At 44.6% G+C, this 17,432-nt stretch overlaps 1 protein-coding gene across 6 annotated transcripts in view; it reads left to right on the top strand.

Moving 5' to 3' along the window:
* The window catches only part of ADGRB2 (adhesion G protein-coupled receptor B2), a 1,127,991-nt gene that overhangs the window by 813,393 nt on the left and 297,166 nt on the right, over positions 1 to 17,432 (top strand). For all 6 annotated transcript variants that reach the window (XM_086955647.1, XM_086955646.1, XM_086955645.1 and 3 more), the window contains one exon: positions 4,372 to 4,480. In XM_086955647.1, the coding sequence (XP_086811773.1) occupies positions 4,372 to 4,480 (109 nt within the window). The remainder of the gene's footprint in view (positions 1 to 4,371; positions 4,481 to 17,432) is intronic.

Raw genomic sequence — 17,432 nt, 5'->3', positions numbered from 1 at the left:
CCCAACTCATGTCAAGTTCAAGTTCAAGGATTTATATAGCGCACTACTCACCCAGAGGGTCTCAAGGCGCTTGGGGAGGGGGTTCATTATTTGCCCTCAACCCTGGAGACGTGATGGTAGGGTTAGAACAGCAGGACTGTTAATCTCTCATTCCCATCCTGGAGGCACCACCTGTAGTACACGGTGGGGCAGAAGCATTTTCAGTTTTAGGTGTTTACTTTTGGCCTCACCAGTGTCCCTGAGGTGTTATGAAAATTGATAGTTGTGGTTATGTTATATGCACTTGTACCATGGGCAGATACTCCAGGGAGTGTCCCGGCACAAACCTGAAATGGATCAGAGTCAAAGACAGATAAAAGAACTTAGTACAGAAACGTTCAGCGGGTCTTTGATGCCCCTCAAAGCCAATGGCAGAGCATTCCATGCCTGAGCTGCCAGCCTGGAAAAAGAGCTCCCACCAAGCCTTTGGCGCTTGAATCGAGGAGTCTGCACCAAACGTTGAGAGGACGAATGCAGCTGTCTTGCTGGAGCATAGAATGCCAACCTATTCTGTAGATAGACGAGACCCAGCCCATAGAGGGCTTTGTGAGCAATGGATACAATTTTGAATTTTATCCGAGCCTTAGCCGGCAGTCAATGCAGACATCGCAGATGAGAGCGCACACTGCACCTGCTGGAGACACCTAGCAGAAGTCGAGCTGCTGAATTTCGAATCACCTGAAATGTATCCAACAGGTAACCTGGAATGCCAGCATACAATGAATTAGCATAGTCGAAGCCCGAGAGAGTTAAAGCACGAACCACCATCTCCTTTGCAGCCTTGGGTAGAAAAGGAAGCAACTTTTTCAGAGACTTAAGGATGCCAAAGCAAGAGCCCGCCAAGTTCTTGACCTGCGAGGAGAATATCAAGTTCTCACTGAACCAGACCCCGAGGTTCTTGCCAGAATCACCCTTAGAGCTGGGAAGAGGGGAGCCTGGGGGCCATAGCTTCTCTCTGAAGATGTCAGGGAATGCAACCATACAAGAGGATCTCTGATTTCTCCTCATTGCATTTGAGCTGTGCCTGAGCGAGCCACTGAAAGACCGAGGATAGGCAGTTTTGGGCAAGGAGAACTGAATCCTCGTCCCGACTCCAGGAAAACAGCAGTTGGGTGTCGTCTGCATAGGCCATCACCTTAGCCCCTAATGCTTCCGCAAGATAGACCAGAGGCGTAACATAAATGTTAAGCACATCTATGGAGGTAAGGGGTTCCAATATTCTCCTACCTCAACTGCTGGCTGCGCATGGCGGGCTTGCCCATGCCGTCATCACCTACCTCCAGACTATGGCAAACCACCACATTTCATGAGGGTTATTCTCAATGCAATGCAGCTTCTTGCCTTTATCCATGAATGGAGAGTCTAGGACATTTGGCCTATGATCCCAATATTTCAGCCTCTATCCTGGATTTCAGTGAGGATGACTCTGAAGATGCTCAGACTGCCTCCTGCACATTGTTGGTCAGGCGCACTAGGTGTCATACTCCAGACTCTGCCAGTAGGATCTGAAGTACTAGTGAGCATAGCATCACAGGGACCTCACTGACCACGTCCGGAGTTCAGAGGAGACTGCCAAAGACCTGCAGTGGTGGTAGCTGTTCCCTTATTGGGTCACCAGCACACCCCACTACCTTCCCATTCAGAGCTTACAGTGGTGACTGATGCATTGCTTGTGGGTTGGGGCAGCCTCTCTGGAGAGTTGGAAAACAGAGGCATCTGGTCCACGGCGGAGTCTTGGCTCCTCATTAACCCCCTAGAGCTTCACTTGGCGTTGAAGGCCTTCCTATGACCCATCAAAGGGAGGAGGGCACAGGGGCTCAAGGACAAAAACACCGCCATGTGGTATTACAAGATAGGGAAGGGTGCGGGTCGTGGACCCTGTGCCAAGAGCCACTATGTCTCTTGAAATGGCTGGTACATCAGGGGATATACTGGTAGTACGCCATCCAGTAGGATCATAAAAAGCCAAGGAATAGAACCCTAACCACTGACACCTAGCAATTCAATAGCAGCTGCATCTAGAGATGGGGCAAGGTCTCTTCTGCAAATGGGGAGAACCAGTTCTCGATCTTTTCACCACCGCCAAGAAAGTGCAATTTTAGCGTTTTTGCGCACTCAAGTTTCTAATGTGTCTTACTTTTGAAGACACAGTCTGCCTAGAGTGTAATTCAGGACTTCTGTACACCTTTTCCTCCCAGACCTCTCCTGCCCTGAGTTCTGAAGATCACCAGGCATGACTGGGTCAAGTAATCTGAGTGGCATCAGACTGGGCACAGAGAGAGTGTGGTATCCAGAAATTCTGGGCATGATCATCTGTCTTCCGATCAGGTTTCTGCCTTGGGAGGATCTCCTGTCGAAGGCAGCAGTGCAGGGTCCTGCACACAGGTCTGCACAATCTTCACATCCTTGCTTGCAGATTGCGTGGCAGCTTCTGGCTGTATTCGATCTCCCTACCGAGGTTGCAGATGTCATTGTGTTAGCCAGGCATCCCTTAACAAAATGCAGTATACATTCGCTGTTGGGACCAGTTTGTGGTTTGGTGCGGTATTTGTCAGATTGACCCTCTAAGTCAGGTTTTGAAGTACTGCTTTTGGTGTTGCCCCTTCCCTAGTAAGGACTCACTGTGGAACAGTCAAAGGGTACCTCTTGGCATTTACAGCCTTTTTTGCAGTTGCCTTCTTTGATTAAATCACCCATGGTGATGAGTTTTTTGAAGAGCTTGCAACATTTGTTTCCTCCCTCTTCCTTTAATATGCCTTAGCGGGACCTTAACTTGGTTCTCACCTCACTGATGTGTATTTCATTTGAACCACTGCACAGCTGCCCATTTTGACTTCACATCAAAAAAACAGTGTTCCTCATCGTCATGACATCAAAGCAGCAGTTGAGTGAGCTGCAAGCCCTCTCCATCAACTCACAATGCACTACTTTCTTCCCAGACAACTTGGTCTTGAGAACTCGAGTTTCCTTTCTTCTGAAAGTGGTAACTTTTGTTTTGTTCAGCTTGGGAAAATATTGCCCTGCTGGTGTTCCTCCATCCACTTCACCCCTCTAAGGAGAAGAAGACACTCCAATGGCTGGTACCTAAAAGGGTCCTAACTTTTTCGTTGATCGGCTAAAGAGCATTGTGGGGAAAATCTGCTCTATGTGTGATTTGCTGGGGCAAGAAAGGGCAAGGCAGTGAAGTGAAGGAGAGGGACATCTCTTGGGAGATCGTGCTCTGCATTGAAATCTGCTATGTATTATCCTAAAAGTTTCCCTTGAAAGGTTTGTGGTTTCATTCAACCAGAGCCCAGGGTGCTATCACTGCATTGGCACTCAGAATGCCTGTTCTGGATATTTGCCTGGCTGACACACTGACGTCATTACTGCCTGGCCAGCCAAGTCCTTGGAGATGGGATTTTTGTCTGCTTGTTCCTGCTGGACTTTTTGGGTTGAGCCTGTTCACAGACCCACCAACTGGGATGTACTGCTTTGGTAACTATTCAAAGGGCCAGGAATCTGTAATTAAAAGTATCTGAAGAACAAATTACTTTCTTTCTGTCATGTTTTTTCTGTTAGATACACTCCAAATTCCTCTCCAATCCTCCCACCGTCTTCTTTCTACCTAATAAAGTCCAAGGTATAGAGTTCTGCACAGTGGTCAAAACCTATTTGCTGTTGGACTCTGCTTCTCAGTGTGAAGACAGCCTCGAAAGCTACTGATGTCAGCATATGTGAGTGTCACCTGTATTCTTCACTTTCTGAGCCGTCCGACGCCTACAGGCTTATAGGGGTAATCCCCAAAAAGTTTCCAGATCCAGTTTGATGCCTGGGGAATATTTAAATGGTGAAAAATCTACATTTGGAGTATCTCCAGAAGATCTGTATCAAAGTTGTAACTTGTTCATTTTGCACATGTTGGTGTACTATTGTGGACTCTGGATTTCATTTAAGTAAAAGATGAATGTTATACAATCATTATTTGCTCTAATTATACAATGTTTATTAAATGGCAGTTTTAAAAATGTGATTGTGGTTTTAATAGCTACCTGTATGCTATAAAGACATTTTTTTTAAAGGACACATATTATTTCTGTAAGTTCTAACCAAATTACCAGACAGTTACAAACAAGAAGTAAATTGCAAATTTTAAGGTATTCATCTTCATCTAGTTATGATGTTTAAGTTAAATACTAGAGTGGGCCACCTTTGATAATATTGAGGTTCTTGGCTGAAAGAAGAATGCTTGATTCGCACAAGCAGTGGACAGAAGCAATGTGCTGAAATTTGAAAACATGCATTTGTAGTAAGGATTCCATGTTCCAATATGTATTTTCTATCCTGATTCAGGTTTCTCCAGGCTCTGTGCAGCTAATGAAAGTTGTTGAAGATTTTATTCATCTAGTTGGAGACGCCCTTAAAGCATTCCAGAGTTCACTTATAGTGACCGACAATCTAAGTAGGTTTTAGTGAGGCCTAAGGGGAATTGCATGAATTTGGGATGTGATTGCTTGGGACATTTGCACCTTGGATGCTGATGAGTACTGATTTATTTTGTTCTGGTAGAGTTGTCTCCATGACGTATTATATATGTTTTATCATACTACATTTCTTTTCATGAATTGGGTAATCTCGTATTCCTTTCTCGACACAATAAACCACATCAGACGTCAAATCATAAATAATCATTTTGGGGCTCATTGCTGGAAATGATTCCTATTGTATATTTGTTTGCATGTTATGCATTATTCTGATAATCTTTAATGTCTTGTGAATTAAATGTTTTATTTTAACAAATTATATCCACAAATGAAATATGCACGATATGGTTCAGGATTTGATCCTTTCATCGCTTAAAATGTAATCCTGTAAAATAACAAATTCAATAATATTTTGAATTATTTCACAGGTAAATTTATTTTCACAACATCTTGTTTTGTTCTTGGCAGCAAACGTGCAATACATCTAGATTTAGGTCTTTAAAGAAATTGTTGTCCTTCATCTTTCCAGTTCTATGATATTGCAGACACTGTTACCCATTTTAATGACCACCTCCAATTTTCTCATGATGCTTTTTGTTATTCTGCTTTTCGTCTCTGTTGCTTCCTTTTCCATTACAAACTGTTTTCTTCACGGGTTTATCATGTTGTCTTTCCTTCTCATCAAGGATGGAGAGAAAAATAATTTGAAATAATTTGTGACTTGTCTGCCTCCAATTTTAGAGTCATTCAAAAAATCATCTTTGAAATGTTAGAAAACTGGGTGGATGTTTCTTGAATTGGCTTAGCTTGGCCCAGTCCTTTCCAACTGCACTCAAATCAAATAAGAATTGGTTTGGTGGAATAATCTTCATGATCAATGTCATAAGTCTGATCCTAGAATTCAACTATCACTAATATGCTCTTTAAAGTTTCAGAATACCCTGTGGTAAAAAGTTTAAAAACAGTACAGCGTGAACTTCCAAATTTACGTTTATGAGACTAAAATCTGATTCCAACTGGAAAACAGCATAGGCTGAAATCACTGTAGGCCTGAAAATTGTGTCACTTTAGATGAAAATAACTTCCAGTATATTAACCCCTTTGCCGCTGATGTTCCGCCATTTGATGGAACGCCCAGCACAGCAGGGGAATTTGCACGTGTGGGCGTTCCGCAATGGTCATGACGAGCTCGGCTCGTCTTGAGCACAGCGCCGCCTTGCCTCATGACGAGCTGAGCTCGTCATGAGCACCTAACGGGTTAACAGAACTATAACCAAAGTCCTAGTAATGTGAGCGACAGAACTCCACCCAATCCCCTTCATCTGACTCTCAGGCCTATCAACAACCCATGTTCCACCACAAAGGAGAGGAACATGGAGATTTTCTTCTGTGCTGTGCTTATTTTACATGCAAGTCAACTCAGTAGTCAAAGAGTTTAACATGCAGTACTCCATTCTCTGAAAAAGTCTTTGTCTTCTCATGTCCATTGACCAAGTAGAGACCCTAAAATCTTTGAGCCTGGCATGCATTGACTACTGTATTTTCATTTATGTAGGAATCCCAAAGAAAATAATTAGCAGTTTTCAAGGTTTGTAAAAAGGACCTGGCTTGGCAGTTCGGGCTTGTCTGTTCCCATGAGGCACAGGGTCAAGACTGATTTGAATATGGCCAGCTCTAAACTGGGGTGGAATGGAGAGCAAAAGAATGATGGATTTAACCCAGATCTCTTGACTGGGGGTGAATGTTTTGATTTATTCTGTATTCCGTCCATCAATTGGGTGTCTTTTGCTTTCTCGCCCTAAGTGCGCCAGGTGTGCCCAGCCGTGGGTCCTAGGCTCACTGTGCCATTGGACTCAAGCTGTCCTGGCTGAAGAGGGGTGAAACCCTGAAACCGGCCCCTAGTATGCTTGTTTCTGGTCCAGGGAGAACCTGGCTTGAAAGTTCGGGCTGGACTGTTCCCATGAAGCACAGGGTCAACACTGATTTGCATATGGCCAGGTCTAAACCGGGGTGGCATGGTGAGCAAAAGAATGTTGGATTTAACCCAGATCTCTTGACTGGGGTTGAATGTTTTGATTTGTTCTGCATTCCGTCCATCAATTGTGTGTCTTTTGCTGGTCAAGATATGAAGTTGGATCTTTTGGAGTACGGAAACCAAGGCTGTGGAATGTGATAAAGCCGAACCTGCGAGATGAATGAACTATGAATGGTTCGGTAATCACCAGAAGGCTAAACATTTCAAACATTCTCGCAACTCATTTTTGCCTGGAAAGAGACCAGGAGAAGAATTTCACAAAAGTTGTCACCTCACTAATCAAACTGCAACACTCTACTTGAAGAAACCCGGCAGGCTTTCTCCTTCAAGAATTCCATAGCACTGAAGAACCAATGTGCCATAAGTGGTGCTCTACAAAACCCCAAAACGGTTACTGCTACTCACTCCATGTTTACTATTATTGGGATTCATGCTTTTTGATGTCACCTTTTTAAGGACAATTTTTGGTCTCTTTGACAACCACTGTGTGCCAATATTTCCGTCTTATCCATACTAATAGTCTCAGATGGTCTTCTTTATAATAGCCAGGCCACTAGCTGTGACAACGTAAAACGTTTTCACAATGTCAAGGCGCTTAATAGCACCACCTCTTTCCAAGGATTCTGAACTAGCATTGAGATTTTCAGATTGTATATAACAGAATTGTACTACATGAATGATACTGGTAGCCTGATTCCATCTGTTTCTTGTTCCAAGCCAAAGTGTCAGAATGCAGGAGGGGCGATGGAGTTGTGTCCAATAGTTTAAGCCAGTCATGCACGTTTGTCTTTCATTAGATTTTTTTATTTGTTAATCCCAAATTAAGCACAAAGGCAAAACATTTAATTAGAAGGTGATGCCAAAAACTGACTTCATGACCAAGATACTTACTGCTTGGGACTCAGTCTTGAGAGAAAGTCATTCAAACCCGGTCTCAAAATGAACTCTTAAGTCTGCCACTGATTGACGACTAAAATGAGTTTGCCCCTTGACATCCTAGAGCAACTGTGGATGAGCACTTTTGTTCCATATTTTGCTATACAGAAATTACAAGTCCAATGGCTGAGCGAATGCTGTAGAAGCTTTAAATGCTATCTAGATCTGAGAGAGTTGCATCTTCCCCAGACTGAAGAATGTTGCCAACAGGCACTGATGCTGAAAACATTTTCAAAAGAGTTCCATGACAGAGCTTTGAGTGCGTCCTCTGGAAGGATGAGGGTATAATTAGAACTTCAGGTTCCTTCAAAATCTCACAAGACACCTTGTTAGGCTTCACAGATTGAAGCCCAATTTGGGTACAACTGATTTGTATGATCTAGACATTTAATGGCCAAAGGGCATGCACTCTCTGGTTTAGTTGCTGGGTTCTGCCCTAAATCCTGAATGCCCAAAATTATGTGCAGCTGTTGCTGGGCATGGCCTTAGGCCTTGCGTCCCAACCTAGTTGTGCTTTACTAAAGGCCATGCTCAGAGATTGTTGGGTTTCTGCAGCGAGTTGAGCATCTGTGGCTGGTTGGGTGCAGGGCCTGAGTGTAGGCGAAGCTCTACAGCCAACCATAATAGACAAGGGTTTGCAACGAGAATAATGCATTAACCAATAAAACCATAAACATACATGTTTAAACCAGTACATGTTTTTTTAGTTTGTTTTTACTTTTGTGAATAGAATTGCTCACGTTTTTTTCCCAGGCTTTGAGACATCATTATTGAAGCTTGTGGGCTCATAAGAGCTTCTGTCATAAAAAGCACTGCATAAAATTCAGTAGAAATGTACATTATAGCCAGTATTACAGCATTATACCCAGATTCCTTTGCATTTCCCAGGCTTCAGACTGGATCTGGAAGAATAATCTTCAAGCAATACTGGCTAGGTGCCGTCCGTAGGCTCCTCCCAGCTTTATCTGCGCTACTGTGATGTCTCCTTCTCCTATATAGACATCACCTTGGCGTGCTGAAGTCAGTTCTTGCTTTCTGCACCAGCCAGTGCAGATCTGTGACAAGAGCTATCCTCTGTCACTTTTTGGCAGGTTATTTTCAACATTTTGTTGACTCTTTTTTTAGTTTGTAGATTTCTTCCTTATGCAAAGAAGACTTCTGGTTTCAAGATGTGTGGTGCCTTTCACTGCGCCATGTCGGACCCACACGTGGTTGGTATCTGGTGCCTGGAGTGTGGCCATGACTCAAAATCATGCTCTGACTGCTGGGTCATTGCTGCGAAAGATTTGAAGGAGCGGTCCCTAAAGCTGCCGGAGCTAGGCACCACTTAGGTCTTGTACTCGATCTAGAGGAAGGTCCGGGCACCTCTCTGGGAGTCCTAAGTCATTTTCTTCTCACTTGAAGTCATCGAGTCAGTCAGGTAAGAAACACAAGATACCTAAGATGTCAAAGCATGTTTTGGCCTCTCCTCATCCCTCGGCTGATGCGACGGAGGAGTCTCGCCACTCTAGGCCTTATTCCTCGGAGCCTACGCCTAGGTCATCTCTGCACTTCCCAGCCTTCTTGGGAGCCGGAGCTCCTCAAAGAATTACAAAATTTTTTATGATGCCTTTGACCTCATATTTAGGCAGCCTGACACTACTGGGGTGCCTTCGGCTCTGAAAGATCAGAGGGGGCTCCATCAGGTTCCGAGCCAGCAGCTCCGCCCTGGTGCCGATGACCCACTATGGATCTGGTCCGACACCAGTCGTACCACTGCTGCCTTCCCCAGCGCCAGTCCAGATGCCATGATTCCCGACGCTGCCCACAGGCGGCACCATCTCCATTATTATCTCCAATGACTTGGAGCAGGATGGTGTACCGGCACTGATAGAACCCTTAGGTTCTAGATCGCTTTCTCAGCCCTATTGTGAATGGATAGTAATGGAGGAAGATTGGGAAGGGTCGCTGGACCCTTTATAAGATGAGCCTTATCATGAAATGGAATTGTACGATTGGGTGAAACTAATGAACTGGATAACTCTTTAGATTCTGGCCTGCTCTCTCCCCCTACCATGGCTATGGAGGGGAGAGCATCATACACTATGGTGGTGCAAAGGGCAGATGAGGCCATAATCCTTCAGCTCCCTTTCGTGGCAGTCAAGACGAATATCTTGACAAAGGTCCTGTGGCCTTGTATCTCCTCCTATGAAATCTTGCTGCCTTTTAACAAGGCCTAAACTGATGTCCCACTGGAAACATTGATCATAGCCCAGCACAGGGACTTCTGTGAATAGGACGATTGCCCTCAACCATTGCCCTACACTGGGTGACCCAAATGTCCTCACCAACCAGCCTATCCCCAAGAGCTTAGTGGTTGAAGCCTCTGCCTCCCACGGCGTGTTCCCTTCTACACCCCCCAATATGGAATCCAAGAGGCTGAATATTTGGGGTAAGAAAATATTTTCTTCCGCCAGCCTTGCAGTGCAGTCGACGAACACTGCATACTTATTGGGATGTTATTCCCAAACTTTGTGGGAAACGGTTTTGCAAGTGCTGCCAAATGTCTCGTAGGAGGTTCAGGACATCCGTATCAGACTGTAAAGATGTGGGAAAGTTCACCATTCATTGTGGTCTTGACATAAACAGTACCTGTTCTTCCCCAGGCCTGGTTGAGAACTTCTGGTGCTTTTCAAGAATGTTCAGGTCTCTCTCATGGACATGCCCTTTGATGGCACCCGTCTCTCTGGCGACAAGGCAGACATAGTTTTGGAGCACTTTAAGGACTCACAGGCTACAACCAAGTTCTTGGGCTACTCAGTGGCCACTTGTCTCCAGTCTGCCTTTCAATCCTTTCGTGGCTACGGATAGGCTTTCAGCCACGCCAGCCATACCTCAGCCACAAGACTGCACAAGCTCAACAACCTCTGCGTGGCCGTGGGCGCAGCTCATTCCGACCCTGTGGGTTAGATGGTCAGAGGTTGGGTCAGTCCACACCTCCCCCTGCAACCTCAGTCTCCACAAGCCTTCCAAGTTTGTCCCTTCACGATCATGGGCAGCCAGGTGGTGGCAGGATCAACCAGCACATCCACCACTGGCAGAACATCATCTCAGACAGGGGGGTCCTCCAGATAGTCTGATGGGGCTGCGGCCTCTCCTTTAAAACTACTTCTCCCTCCATGCCTCCAACTTATGACCAGCTGACTGGGATCACCTGACTGCGCTTCACGAGGGAGCCATGACTCTCTTGCCTAATAGAGCCATTGGGAGGGCTCCAGTACCAGAAGTAAGTTGTGGTTGTTATTCCAGCATTCGCTTGGGTTCACCATCAGTGTGCTGAAGTCACAACCTAATTTCCTCTCAATTGCTTCCTTTCATTGGACCTGTTCTGGACTCAATAGAGTTTCGTGCCTATTCTCCCAAACAGCAAGTCCAGGATATTCAGGCTATATCGATTGTTCAGCCACTTTTCTGGATTACTGTGTGATTGACTCTGAGGCTGCTGGGCCTCAAGGACTCCAGCATCCTGCTAGTAACACATGTCAGATGGCATATGTGAGCTTTGCAGTGGGACTTGAGGTTCCAGTAGGCGCAGCATCAGGGGAATCTCTATGACAAGGTCCAGATCTTGGAGAGAACTGCACAGGACCAGCAGTGGTAACTAACCAACCGTGATTGGGTCAGAGGCAGAACCCTCTCCCTTCCCCAACCAGATCACACCGTAGTGACAGATGTGTAACTTGTGGGATGGTGCAGCCATCTGGGAGAGGTGGAGATCAGAGGACTCTGGTGTCCGGTAGAATCCGGCCTCCACTTCATTAAATAACCCCTACTTCCCTCAAACAAGGAAAAGCCTCTTTAAGTGTTTATGGACAACACCAAATCCATGTGGTACTGGGCAGAATGGGATTGTGGACCCTTTTTCAACAGGCCCTGTGTCTCTGGACTTGGCTGGAACAGCAGGGCATATCCCTGGTGGTTCAACACCTGGGAGGTTCTCTGAATTCCAGGGCAAACAAACTCATCCGTCAAGGCCTAGCCAATCACAAATGGTGTCTCCATCTTGAGCTGGCACAGGGACTTGTTTAACAATGGGTGAAACTTTGGTTAGCTCTGTCCACCTCTGTCCTGAACACGCAATGTCAGCAGTCTTGCGCGTTGGAGTTCCCAAGGCGGCTCTGGCTCAGGGACTCTTCTCATCTCCAGTGGAGCTCAGACTTTTTATATGCATTTCCGGGAATCCCACTCCTGTCCTCAAGAAGATCAGGAGCAACCAGGCCCAAGTCATTTGTGTGGCTCTGGAATGGGCACAGAGAGTCTGGTATCCTGAGCTTCTCCAACTGAGCGTCGGCCCTCCGATCAGGCTGCCCCTTTGGGAGGATCTTCTTTTGTAGCAGCAGGGTTAGGGTCCTTCACCCAAACCTGTCAACTCTATGCCTTCATGTGTAAAAAATGAGCAGCAGCAATTGATAGCATTTGACCTTCCTCGCGAAGTCTGAAATTTTATTTTGGCAGCAAGGCATCCCACTAACAAGACTGTGTGCACCTGACGTTGGCACAAATTTGTAAAATATTGTACAGAAAGACCTATTGATCCTCTTTCTGCATCCCTTTCTCACGTTTTGCTTTTTATTTTGACCCTTGCCCATCAGGGCTCTGCACTGGGCACTCTCAAAGGGTATCCTTTGGCTGTCTGCCTTTGTGAGGCTGCCAGACCAACCCTCATTATTCAAGTCTCCCATCGTAAATAGATTCCTCAAAGGACTTGTACATATTGTTCTCACCTTCTCTTTTCATTATGACTCAGTGGCACCTTAATTTGGTACTAACCTCTCTAATGTGTGATCCATTTCAACCTCTGCACAATTGCCGCTCTGGCTGCCTACTATCAAAACAATATTTTTAGTGCCAATTACATCTGCCTGGAGGGTGAGCGGATTGTAGGCACTGTCATCCAAGCCTCCTTACCTGACCATCTTCCCTGATAAGTTGGGGCTTTGCACTAGGGCCTCTTTCTTCTTACGAAAGTGGTAATACCATTCTATGTGGGGCAATCTGTCACCTTGCCCCCTGTCTATGCTCCGCCACACCCCTTTAAAGAACAGGAGCAACTTCACCACCCAAAAAGAGCATTGTTGTTCTACCTTGACTGAAAAAGTTCCATGTGGGCGGCCAATTCTTCATGGGGTACTTTGGATCAAAGAAAGGTTTTGCAGTGCAGAAAAGGACTGTCTCACAATGGGCCATCCTCTGCATCAAAATTTGCTACGCTCTTGCCAAAAGCAGCATCCAGGAAGCTTAAGGCCTCATTCCACCAGAGCTAAGGCTGCTACCACAGCGTTGCAAAATGGAGTTCCTGTCCTCGACATTTATAGGCAGCAACATGGGGATTCCTGCACGCATTTACTACGCGCTAATGGCTAAACAGTCAAGTCCGCAGGACAGCCTTTTTGGTCACTCTTTCCTGCAAAACGTACTGGTTTATCTTGTTCGCAGTCCCTTTGCCGTGGATGGTATTGCCTGGGTATCTATTCAAAGGTAAGGAATCTGCAGCTTGATGTCTTTATCATATGGACAAGTTACTTACCTTTAGTAACGCCTTATCTGGTAGATACATGATCTAGCCACAGATTCCTTACGGACTCACTCAGGTTTTTATGGGTCAGGGCTATTCCCTTTCATGGCCCTAGTTTTAAACAACTCACCAATGGCAGTGCACTTCATAGCTCGGTGCTTCTGGCGTGGAAAGTCGTGTAAAGTAACTGATGTCACAGCTCCAAGGTGGTGCCTAAATAGGTGATGTCACTTCGGCACAGACTCCGCCGCTTGCATTGTGTGGGTCCAACCAACACCACCAATAGGCGCGCAGGGGTATTACTCAGAGAAAAATCTTCTGGATCCAGTCTGATGCCTGGGAAATTCAAAGTTAAGAAAGCTATGGCTAGATCAAATCTCTACCAGATAAGGCGTTACCGAAGGTAAGTAACTTGCCCGTCATCTCCATAAATGAGATGTCCTGTTTAAAGCACGTGGGTTTCTGCTTCCTGATTCACAAGCTTATCTCGTAGAGTGGCAAAATAAATGTGATGAAAACACATGTTTAATAATCAAGTTCAATATTTAGATGGTACCTGGAGCCATATTTTCGATTAATGGGGTTTATTTATGGTAAACTCTGATTTTGTGGAATCCCGCAAGCTCAAAACAGGATGTCCCGCCTTACACCTTCATGGCATAAACCTACAGACTTCCTGTTCAATGCCTGTGAGCTTAGCATACATGAATTCTAATGGGATATGGTGAGCGGGAAATCCGTTACGCCCGCGGATTTTGCAGATTTTTGGGAAATCCGCAATCCGCAAATTTTGCGGATTTCCCGCTAAATCCGCAAAAAAAAAATCCGCGGACTTAACGGGTTCAAAAGTTGAACCCCCACTCATGTAACTATTTTACAATGGCGCCAGCAAGCTGCCAGCGCCGTTGTAAAATAGTTACAAAGTTAGCTTGCACAGGAACCACTAGATAAAACGAAGCAGGTGCTGCTTTATTTTATCTAAATGCTTCCTGTGCAAGCTAACTTTGTAACTATTTTATAACGGCGCTGGCAGCTTGCTGGCGCCATTGTAAAATAGTTACAGCTCACTCAAGGGACCCCTGCGCCCTTCGGGGCGATTGCATAGTAACACACACATGTTGATGCTCAAATTCAGTGACTCATTCATTAGCCCAAAAACAATCGTGAGCATCGTCGAGGCTGGACAGGTGTGTCTTCTTCCCAAATCTACCATGGAAAATCAGCTGTGATGCTGGATAGACTTTGCATCCTTGACTTTCACGAGCGCAATACCCGTGCTGTTCCTGTGACCAGGAGCTTCTTTCTCTTCATCTGCTGAACTGATCTTTCTCTGACCTTTTATACACACAAGAGGTACATACATGAGCAGGCACATTGTGTTCGCACGGGTTTCTGCAAGTTGGCGAGCGTTTTGTACAATTTCGACAAAACCCTCGCGAACTTTCAGAAACCCGTGCGAACACAAAAAAAAAAAATCCGCTAGGATTCGCGGATTTTGCGGATTTAGCGGATTTTCGCAATCCGCAAATTCGCAAATCTGCAAATTCGCGGATTGCCAATCCGCAAAATCCGCCCATGCCTAAAAAATAATAATCTTCTATTATAAGAAATAGCTCCTGTCGGGAAAGAAAAAAGCTATGCCTTTGAGTGAGGACGATATTCTCCTTTCCAGAGGAGACAGGGCACCACATCAGGAGAGTACGGGTACATTATGCCTTTCAGTCCTAGAGAACAAGAGTTTCATTCATTGGAGTAGACATCTATAGAGACAAGAAAGAGTACAGCCCTAGCAGTGTCAAGATTTTCTACTGAAGTCGCTCCTATGGCAGACTTTGTAGAAGAGGGTTCTGGAACCAACGAGTCTTGATTGTGGGAGATTTTTTCTTCTGATTGTGGGAGATTTATTATTTTCCTCTGCACGAGGAAAGACTGTAGGTAAGACCACTGCAAGTATGTGATGCTGCTGTGTTTCCCGCATAATTATGGATTTGCCACTTAACCCATCATCTGCTACAGAACCTGCAAATTTTACCAAACTAATCATTTTGTTTCAAGCACAAAAGGATCAAAAGTACTAATAAGGTGAAATCTTTGCTTAGAGAGTATTGCCATGCATACAATGTCAAAATAATGAAGTGATAACTATTAAAAACCCTGTCACATAATGTGTCCTCCCCTTTCACATAATTCCAGTGGCCCTGACTCTAGAACTGTTGTACTAGTTACAAGTCACTAATATCTGGACCTTATTTGCGACTAGTATTTTTTATGACCAATAAAGAAATTAACTGACTTACCTCTGTACTTATAGATCAATTCGCTATATTTTGGTTTGTCGTGGGTCACTCTCTGACCTACCTCATGAATAATAATGAGGTAGGCCACATATTAGTGGCCTTTACAGGGATAGTGGCCGGCCAGGGGTAGCAGACCACCAGGTCTGTGATTGCCTTTTAGTGTATTAAACTTGTTTTTAATGCAGACGGTTTTCCATAAAGGAAACAATGTTGCATTTAAAAAGAATCGTTTTCTGTTTGTGAAAAGTTTGAAAATTGCGTTGGACCACTGTTTACTCCCTCACAAGTAACCCTTTTTTTCAGATTCACAGTGGTGGATGGGTCCCAAGGGGACCCCTTACCTTTTGGGAATTATACCACCGCAAGCAGTAGTTTTTCAATATTTCGCAACCAGATTTTGGAAACTAAACATTGATACATCTCGTACGGGATAGCTATTTGTAAAGGGCGCCTGCAGCATACCCCTTCCAAATAGCGATTCAGTATGGAGTTGCAAAACACTTTTAGGAGTTAGTAAAAATTTACAAATATTTAAAGTGGCATAAAGGTAAACAAATTTAAAATGGCATTCGTACATCATAAATAATTATGTTGCTGTCACAAACTGTGATTCGGAGTGTTGTAACCGTATAAAGGTGTAGTGCATCTGGCCCTTTATCTGAAAAGTGTTCTGCATGGTTTGAGATAAAAAACAGTTTTTAGGGAAAGAGGAAGCTATTAATTTGGCACAACTAGCCTGCCATGCCACGATGATCAAAGCCAGATATCATCCGTGGAGGGAGAGGAAGTTATCCGCTAAGGCAGAGGCTGGCGTTCTATTGCACCGACGGTTACATTCTTTTGGTACCAGAAGCAGAATACCCGTCTTCAAAAGAAGCAGCTCAAGGACAGAATGAGGAGAATCACCCCAAACTATTTTTCCTGCTTCTTTTTTGCACACATTTTTATTTTCAAGTTAACATGATAATTTACCATTTTATCACAAACGTTATTTAAAAATTCAATAAAAACATGATTTTTTAAAATCAATAACTCCTTTTTTAGTCACCTTTAATTTTCAAAACATACCTTTTTTATACATTTACAGTAGTCAATGTCTGCAGCATGTTAAATGTAAACAGTGACATATAAATAAAGCAACAGCATATTTGTTGTATACTGTTCTAACTCTAAATACCTGCTGCACCAAAGTTTCTGTGGCACAGCTGCTGCACACAACAGGAGGATAAGGTGCAGGGCCTATCTACTGCCCTCTGTCTAGACCCTGCACCTAACCCATCAGATAGACAGCCATGTCTTTCATGGTCTTATCTGTGCATAGCGTGGATTGGCAACAAGACCAGGCACTGCAGCAAATCCCTTCTGTGCACTTTCAAAAGCTGTGCAGAGCTTCAATTGATCACCCACGAAAAGTTGTGCACATGGCCCGGCCATAGGCTAGGCTCTGTGGCCAATCCTTACTGCCCTAGGCCAAAGACCATGCACAGTGGAGGTTGACTTAGCCGCAGGGTCGCGGGCATCTCTTTCTTCACTCGGCTAAAGACCAGAAGCAGCGATGGTGGAGCTCAGGGCCTGGTTGTAGACCTGGCCCTGTTGCCAGCCTCGCTGCTCATGGCAGTGCACAGTACAGGACGTTTCCATAGAAGGTGGAAATAGCATATCATCATATACTTCACCTAGAAAAACACTTTCTTACATGGTAGTTATGGTTTCTGATATATGATTACAAAATAAAATATAAATAACCTCTGAAATTGTCCAGTTATGGTTAGCTACAAAAACTGCAATTCATGACCCTGCCATGACAACAACTACTCTTCTGCGACTTCACTATATTTATTCCAATAATTAACAGGAATCTACATCCTAACGTGTTAAGTACTAACCCTTATCCAAACAAATAAATGATACTGTACCCAATGTCTTATCTTCAATTCTTAGGGGATATGTAACTTCACCACTGATGCCCTCGATATCATTTGGGATGTAATGTGCCACTTTTCTGAGGTCGTCAACAGTGAACTTGAAGGATTTTAATGTTAAGAGCCCGTGTTATGGTTCATCTAACTAATCATAACTGGAATTCTTCATTTTTTTAAAGGATTTCT

This window comes from Lissotriton vulgaris, chromosome 2_1, assembly GCF_964263255.1.
Source record: "Lissotriton vulgaris chromosome 2_1, aLisVul1.2, whole genome shotgun sequence".
Lineage (NCBI taxonomy): Eukaryota > Metazoa > Chordata > Amphibia > Caudata > Salamandridae > Lissotriton > Lissotriton vulgaris.
This window is presented reverse-complemented; position numbering and strand designations above follow the sequence as displayed.